General features: G+C 42.6%; 1 protein-coding gene across 4 annotated transcripts in view; it reads left to right on the top strand.

Annotated features, from left to right (window-relative positions):
• ZNF620 (zinc finger protein 620) overlaps nt 1-3469 on the top strand; it is a 13025-nt gene extending 9556 nt beyond the window's left edge. For 2 of the 4 annotated variants that reach the window (XM_034662194.1, XM_034662195.1), the window contains one exon: nt 924-3469. In XM_034662194.1, the coding sequence (XP_034518085.1) occupies nt 924-1915 (992 nt within the window). In that variant the 3' untranslated portion in view covers nt 1916-3469. The remainder of the gene's footprint in view (nt 1-923) is intronic. The other 2 variants (XM_034662193.1, XM_019807385.2) reach the window with 1 other exon arrangement.
• Nucleotides 3470-8108: the final 4639 nt, after the last annotated feature.

Raw genomic sequence — 8108 nt, 5'->3', positions numbered from 1 at the left:
GCCCCCCCGCCCCAGCCTTATGCTAAAGTTCTGCCTTTCTGGATATGATCCAGCTATCTGGGTAAAAAGCATTTTTAAACAGTTTGCTTGTACACACATGAGGTTGCCCTGGCCCAGTGCTGAAGATGATAGCCTGCAAAAGGCCTTAATAGGAGAGGGAAAATGGCCTTAGGTTTTCTCTATTTCACATTCCTACGGTCATATTAAACTATGTACGCAGCTTGTGCGGCACTTTAGGAAAAGCACTGGAGTCATTACCACGTCCTCCCTGAGGCTTATGTCCGTTCTTGGAAGGGTTCTTCACACATGCAGTGAGTACTCTTCTATTTTAGAAGCCTCATGTCTTCCCCTTTCCTTCCAGCTGCGGTGGCGTTAGCCCCCCATCGTCCCCTTAGCCACAGCGTAGGAGGCTGCTGCTTTACTAGCGTCAGCTTGATGACAGAGACCCTTCCCTTTTCAAAGATTATGACATGGATAATGTTGTAAAAAATAAGCAGCTTTTAAGGAATCAGTTGTGGGACCCTTTGTAGTTTGAGCTGCTTGACCTGCCCCTTCTTCAGTCTGGTGGGTGGTCTTCCTCTGACCTTGGGGTCTCTATTCATCACTTTTCCATACCTTCTTATCCTACCCATTCACTTGGGAGAAAGCAGTTGGTCTTCCCGCCCTAGCAGGTAAGTCTTCGCTGTTTTTCAGTCTTTACGCTTTTTATGGGAATGCCTCCCGGCCTTGCTTGCCTCCCACCCATAGTGTCTTCATTTCACTTGTGGGGCTCTGCTGTGTGGTGGTCTTTGGCAGCCATTTTGTGTCCCTACAGGAAAATAGCCACATAGGGCAGATTAGAACCGCTTGATCCTTTTACCCCTTCAGCACTATCAGAGGCTGACACTTGTGTGTTTTTTTGTTTTTTTTTTCTGTGATATCAGGGGGTGAGACCAGAGCTGAGAGGGAAGAATCTGCTCCAAAGGAATACATTTCTAAAGAAACAGAGTCCCACAGACTGACATTAGGAGGGTTGGGGAATGTTCCCCAGTGCCTGGACTTTGGGAGCAGCCTAGAGCAGCAGCATGGTCGCTGGATAGCTAACACCAAGTCAAAGAGGAGAGATTTCACAGATGGGCCGGCCAGCCATCGTGAGGACTGCGCTGTCGGGAGTGGGCAGCAATGTGAGAAATCTGGGGAAAATACTAGTGTCAGCACACAACTCAGTACGGATCAGACAGTTCCTAGTGGTCAGATATCCTATGAATGTAGAAAATGTGGCAGATATTTTAGTCGAATGGCGGATTTTCAGGGATGTCACAATGGTGAAAGGTCTTTCAAATGCAAAGAATGTGGAAAAGCCTTCAGATACAACTCATTACTTATTCGACATCAGGTAATTCACACTGGAAAGAAACCATTTAAATGTAAAGAATGTGGGAAAGGTTTAAGTTCCGACATGGCCTTGATTCAGCATCAGAGAATCCACACTGGAGAGAAGCCCTATGAATGTAAGGAGTGCGGCAAGGCCTTCATTAGCAGTTCTGTTTTCCTCCAGCACCAGAGGTTCCACACTGGGGAGAAACTCTATGAATGTAATGAATGTTGGAAAACTTTCAGTTGTAGCTCAAGCTTTATCGTCCATCAGCGAGTGCACACTGGGGAGAAACACTACGAATGTAAGGAGTGTGGGAAACGGTTAAGCTCCCCCACGGCCTTGACTCAGCATCAGCGCATTCACACTGGGGAGAAACCTTTTGAATGTAAGGAGTGTGGGAAGGCCTTCAGTCAGAAAATCACCCTGGTCCAGCATGAGCGAGTTCACACCGGTGAGAAACCCTACGAGTGTGAGGTGTGTGGGAAAACCTTCAGCTGGTGTGGGCGATTCACTCTGCATCGGAAACTACACACACAGAAGATGCCTGTGCAGGAGTAGGGTTGTCCGCAGCTGGGCATGCCGTGCATCCTTGTTTCTCCCCACTCGTGTTCTTTGCCAGTGCACTCTTTACAGTTAGAAAAGAAGAAACAAACCCCCAAACGCAAATGTACAAGGAAATGTAACTAGCTGATACTCTGGAGTTTGTGGTGTCCCTGAGTGCCCTGCAAGATGGATGAGGGATGTGTGGGAGGACCTGCATCAGAGAACACTACTGAATTCTCAAAACTCCAGGTTTTAAGAGGAGATCTTAAAAATGTTCTAGAGAAAACAAAAGATCAGGAATAAGAATGCTTTGGATTTCATAACAGCAGTCTTGAAAGTTAGAGGACAATGGTGCATTCCTTCAAAATTCTAAGGGAAAATAAGTTCCGCCCAGAATTCAGTACCCTCAAGTGTGAGTTTAGTATACACTTTTAGATTTTGAACCTTTATCTCCCATGCATCCATTCTCAGGTGTGCAATACTAAACAAGGGGTCAACCAGGAAAGAAAAAGATACGTGGACACATTATCACAATCTATATTAGGAGTCTCCTAAACTCAGAAACAGGGCTTTTGTCCATGTGGAGCCATCTGTATTTTGGAGGACATTCCTAGTAGGCTGCAAGTTTTCAGAGACCTACCTCAGGTGCAGTGCCCACCCACACTACTTTTACTTACTTATCATTGCTCAGTTGTAGTCTGTGCCTTTGCAAAAGTTGGGGTGTATATGCCCTTTGAGTCAAATGCAAGGCCCTATTTATCATAAATTCATCCATCTCATTGCTCTTCCAAGTGACCTCACAGCAGGAAGCATTTCCTTGCAACTTCGTTTAGTTCTATCTTATGGAAGAAGTGTTCGTTATTTTCTGTTATAGTGGAGACAAGGGCAGATAGAAATGTGTTCTGTTTTAGCATCCCTCTTTTGCAAGCTGCTTTACTTTGCCCATTGCAGGAAGCAGAGTAGTGGATAATAATACAGAGCCAGGCAGACTTCGGTATGAGCCCAGGCGTGTTATCTTGGTTAAGTTACAGACCCTACTAATTTCCTTATCTGTAAAATCTGGATGACAGTCTACCTCATAGATTTGTGTTGAGGATTAACTGCATTAATACACGTAGGAGTGCTTAGAACAAGGACTAGAACCTAATAAAAGTGTTATTTATTATAATACCATTGCTAAGTGTTGACTTATGTATACACCAGTGAAACAGTCACCATAGTCAAGATCATAAACAGAGCCACACCCCCCAAACATTGCTTATGCCCCTTGGTAATCCCTCTCTTACAGCTTTGCATAGCAACTGCTGATCTGCTGTCACTTTGGATGAGTTTTCCTTTTCTGGGATTTTATATAAATATCCCATCATATGTACTTTTCTTTTTGGTCTGGTGTTTTTCAGCATAAATTATTTTGAAATTTACCTATGTTGTATATTCATGATCAGTGGTTTTTTGTTTTTGTTTTTTTTTTTTTGGCTGAGTAGTATTCCATTATGGAAATAACCAAAATTTGTCCATTCATCTCTTGATGGCCATTTAGGCTGTTTCCAGTTTCGGTTATTACAAATAAAGCTGCTATGAACATTTGTGTTTAAGTCTTTGTAATGATGTATGCTTTTATTTCTCTTGGGTAAATAAGAGAAGTGGAATGCCTGGGTCATAAAGTAGGTATATATTTACAGTTTTAAAAAAGATTTTATTAAAAGAGGGAGAAAGAGCGTGTGCCAGCACAGGAGCTGGGGTGGGGGTGAGGGAGAGGGAGAAGCAGACTCCCTGTGGAGCAGGGGCTCGATGTGGGGCTCGATCCCAGGACCCTGAGATCAGTACCTGGGCCAAAGTCAGATGCTTAACTGACTAAGCCACCCAGGTGCCCCAGTATATATTTACGTTTTTTTTTTAAAGATTTTATTTATTTGACAGAGATAGCCAGTGAGAGAGGGAACATAAGCAGGGGGAGTGGGAGAGGAAGAAGCAGGCTCCCAGCGGAGGAGCCTGATGTGGGGCTCGATCCCAGAACACTGGGATCACGCCCTGAGCCGAAGGCAGACGCTGAACGACTGCGCCACCCAGGCGCCCCTTATTTACATTTTTAAAGAATCTTCAAAACTGTTCTATAAAACAGTTGTACCATTTTATATTCCCACCAGCATTGTATGAGAGTTATACTTCCAAGACATCTTTGGCTATGCTCAATATTGCCTGTCTTTTAAATTTTAGCTCTTATAAGTGCACTGCTATCTCATTCTGATTTTACTTTGCATTTCCCTAATGACTAATGATGCTGAACATATTTTCATGTGCTTATTTGCCTTCCATATGGCTTAGGTTAAGTATCCGTATCTTTTGCCTATGTTCTCATTGGGTTGTTTTCTTTTTATTGATCTTTGGGATGGCTTTTTGGGTGGGGTTGTTCTTTATATATTGTGGATATGAGTCCTTGTTCAGATACGTGATTTCTAAACATTTTCTCCCAGCATGTGGCTTGTCTTTTCATTCTCCTAATCTTTTTTTTTTTTTTTTTAAGATTTTATTTATTTGAGAGAGAGAGAGCATGAGCTAGGGCAGGGGAGAGGGAAGAGGGAGAGGGATAAGCAGATTCCCTGCTGAACAGGGATCCTGATGTGGGACTCAGTTCCAGGACCCTGAGATCATGACCTGAGCCAAAGGCAGATGCTTAACCAACTGAGCCACTCAGGTGCCCCTGATTCTCTTAATCATTTGAAGAGCAGAAGACTAATATTAATGAGGTCTAATATATCAGTTTGTTCATTTGTGGATTATGCTTTTAGTATCATATTTAAGAAATCTTTGCCTTACCCAAGTTTACAAAGATTTTTTCCTCTATTTTTCTTCCTGGAAGTTTTACAATTTTAGATTTTATGTTCTGTCATCTATTTTGTGTTAAATTTTGTGGGGTGTGAGGTATGTATGGATCTAAGTTCCTTCCTTTCTCCTCTCCCTGCCTTTTTAGGTGGGTATCCTATTTTTGGAAATAACTCCTCCACTGAATTACCTTTGCACCATTGTTGCAAATTTTGTCCATATAGGTTTGGGTCTACTTCTGGATTCTATTTGTTCCTTTGGTCTGTTGTCTGTCTTGATGCCGTTGCCTTAATTACTGTAGTTTTTCTAAGTGTTGAAGTAACACAGTGTTAGTTTTCCAATTTTGTGTTTTGCCAAAGTTGTTTTGGCCATTCTAGGTCCTTTGCATTTCATATGAATTTTAGAACCAGTTTGTAAATTTCTACAAAACATATCCTGGGATTTTGATTGTGATTGTGTGGACTCTTTAGATCAGTTTTGGGGAGATTCACATCTTTCTTAAGTGTATAATCTTTAACTCAAAAACATGGTACGTCTCTCATTTGGATCTTTATTTCAGCAGTGTTTTGCAATTCTTACTGTATAGGTCTTCCACACCTTTTCTCAGATTTGTCTAAATGCATCATTTTTTTGATGCTATTAGTAAATTTCTAAATGTTCATTGATGGTACATGGAAATGCAATTGATTTTTGTATTTTGACCTTGTATCTTGCAATCTTGCACAACTCACTTATTCTAATAACGTTTTTTAGATTCTGTAGGATTTTCTAACATTGGGAGTCATGTTTATAAATAACCATTTTACTTCTTTCCAATTCTGGATCTTTTTTTCTTGCCTTATTGCACTGGCTAGTGGCTGGGGATAGTGTGTTTTTAGGGAGAGCCAGTCCTTGTGGCATTGGGCAGGTGAGGGACAATCCAGCTCCAGACTTTTAATTTTGCTGATACATGAGCAGGCTCCCTGACAGCTGTAAAAGCGGTTCAAGTTTCCCATCTCCTGGTTCCCTTTGCTGTCTAGCTGCCTGTAGCTCAGCACTGCCTGTACTCTCCCTCTGGTGAGGCTGCTCTGGGAAAGAATGGGAGTCTTGCTGCATGCTCCCAGTTTTCTCTTCTGACTGCCCATGATTCCAATTCTCATTTTCACAACTTGGGGATTTTCATTTGGGTCTACCAAAACTTTCTCATTTATTCTCCCTGCATTATAATACCAGATAGAGGAATTCCATGTCCAGTATTGTCCCCCTTTAAGTTAGACCTGATTGTGGTAATTGGCTTTTATTTATTTATTTATTTAAAGATTTTATTTATTTGAGAGAGCACAAGCAGGGGAAGCAGCAGAGGGAGAGGGAGAAGCAGGCTCTCTGCTGAGCAGGGAGCCCGATGTGAAGCTCCATCCCAGGACCCAGGGATCATGACCTGAGCCAAAGGCAGATGCTTAACCAACTGAGCCACCCACGTGCAAATACTTTAAGAGTTTGTGGTATATATGTGTGTGTGTATGTGCACCCATATATGTGTGCCCATATTTCTAGATTCATGGGTCTACTTCTGGATTAGAGAAATTTTGATTAGAGAAATAAGTCCTCATCAGGCTATTGTTCCTGGAAATCTAATTCATTTATTTAAAACAATTGTACAGAAGCTTTACAATAAAAATACTGGAGATTTTATAAAATATGCAGTTTCTGTGCTAGGTAAAATTTCAGTGTTAGGCAGCTTCTGTATGGTCTGCAGTGATTCTAATCCTTGCATTCATGCCCTTTTGTATCTCATCTAATACTGTATTATGATTGGCCTGTGTTGGTGGTGTATTGAGGTGATGATGGTACATGAGTTCCAAAGCTGGGTCATAATACTGTAGTTGGCCTTGGTCTTTTTTAATTTTTATTTATTTTTAAAGATTTTATTTCTTTGAGAGAGAGCAAGCTAGGGAGGGAGAGCACAAGCGGGGGACCAGCAGGCAGAGGAGAAGGAGACTTCCTTCTGAGCAGGGAGCCCGATGCAGGGCTTGATCCCAGGACCCCGAGATCATGACCTGAGCTGAAGGCAGACACTTAATTGAGCCACCCAGGTGCCCCTATTTTTAAAAATCTAATTTTTTAAGTAAACTGTACACCCAACGTGGGGCTTGAACTCATGACCTTGAGATTAGCAGTCACATGCTCCACCAACTGAGCCAGCTGGGCACCCTTGGCCTTGGCCTTTTGGATTGTTTACCTTAGGTGGAATCCTGTAGCCATGTTGTGAGGACACTCAACTGTGTACAGAAACTTGTGTGGAAAAGGACTGAAATTTTACACCAATAACCAGTACCAAGTTGTCATGTAAGTGAGTTATCTTGGAGGAAGATGCTCTAGGCTCAGTCAAGCTTTCAGATGAGTGCAGCCCCAGGTGACACCTGAATGGAACTTCATGAGAGGTCCCAAGCTGGTATCTTCCAGCCAAACCACTCCTGAATTCCTGGTCTACAGAAACCTTAAGAAATAATAAATGTATATTGTTTTCAGCTACAAAGTTTTGGGGTGATTATGCAGCAGGAGATACCTATTGTAGTCTCCATGAAAGGACTTTAAGCTATAGTTTGTTAGTAACAGTCTAATTCCTGTGGAAGTCTAACAGCACTCCAGCTGGTCTTAAGGGTTAACTCGCTTCAATTTAACACTCTTTACTTGCTGACCTAAGGCCCTGTAACAGAACTAATTTACTTTCTTTGAGATTTGCCTAGCACTGGCCTTGAGAATTGAAGAACCAGAACCTTCCCAGGCTTCCGAGGCCAGCAAGTCTGTTTGAAGCCACCTTGGCTTTCTGATCGATCAGTCCAGCAATTTTTTTTAAGCAAAATATTCTTTTTTAGGTTACACAAATGATTTTACTAATCTCCCTTAGTGTATCTGTAGACCTTGCCCTGCTTTCCAGAAAGAAGAGAGTACTCGGGCACAAGAACCAGACCCCCACATACAACCCGAGCACTGAAAATGTTTCTAGCTGGCTTCAAATCCGCATGTGATCAAGAAATGTTAGCGGCCCCTGCGTGCTCTTGGCCGATTAACTACCCTAAACCCCTTTAAAGCACCCTGGGCCAGGCAGAAACCTCAGAGGGGACTTTCGGACAAGAGTCTAACTTCTCCCCCGGTTGCCGGCTTCCTGAAAAAAGCTCTGATTCCTTACCAAACAAAACTCGTCTCTTGAGTGATGATCTTTCAGGTAACAGGCAGCCGAATGGGTTGGTAACAAAAGGGGTAGAAACTCTTGTGATAGAGCCATACATCCGGATACCAAGGATCGTTCTATCTTATAGCAGTGGGAGGCCGATTCCCCTCCAGAGCACTGAAGTGCTTGGTGAGGAGGAGGCGTGCATCTGAACGTTTCTATCTGTTCAATAGA

Source organism: Ailuropoda melanoleuca, chromosome 6 (genome assembly GCF_002007445.2).
Source record: "Ailuropoda melanoleuca isolate Jingjing chromosome 6, ASM200744v2, whole genome shotgun sequence".
In the NCBI taxonomy this organism is placed as follows: domain Eukaryota; kingdom Metazoa; phylum Chordata; class Mammalia; order Carnivora; family Ursidae; genus Ailuropoda; species Ailuropoda melanoleuca.
This window is presented reverse-complemented; position numbering and strand designations above follow the sequence as displayed.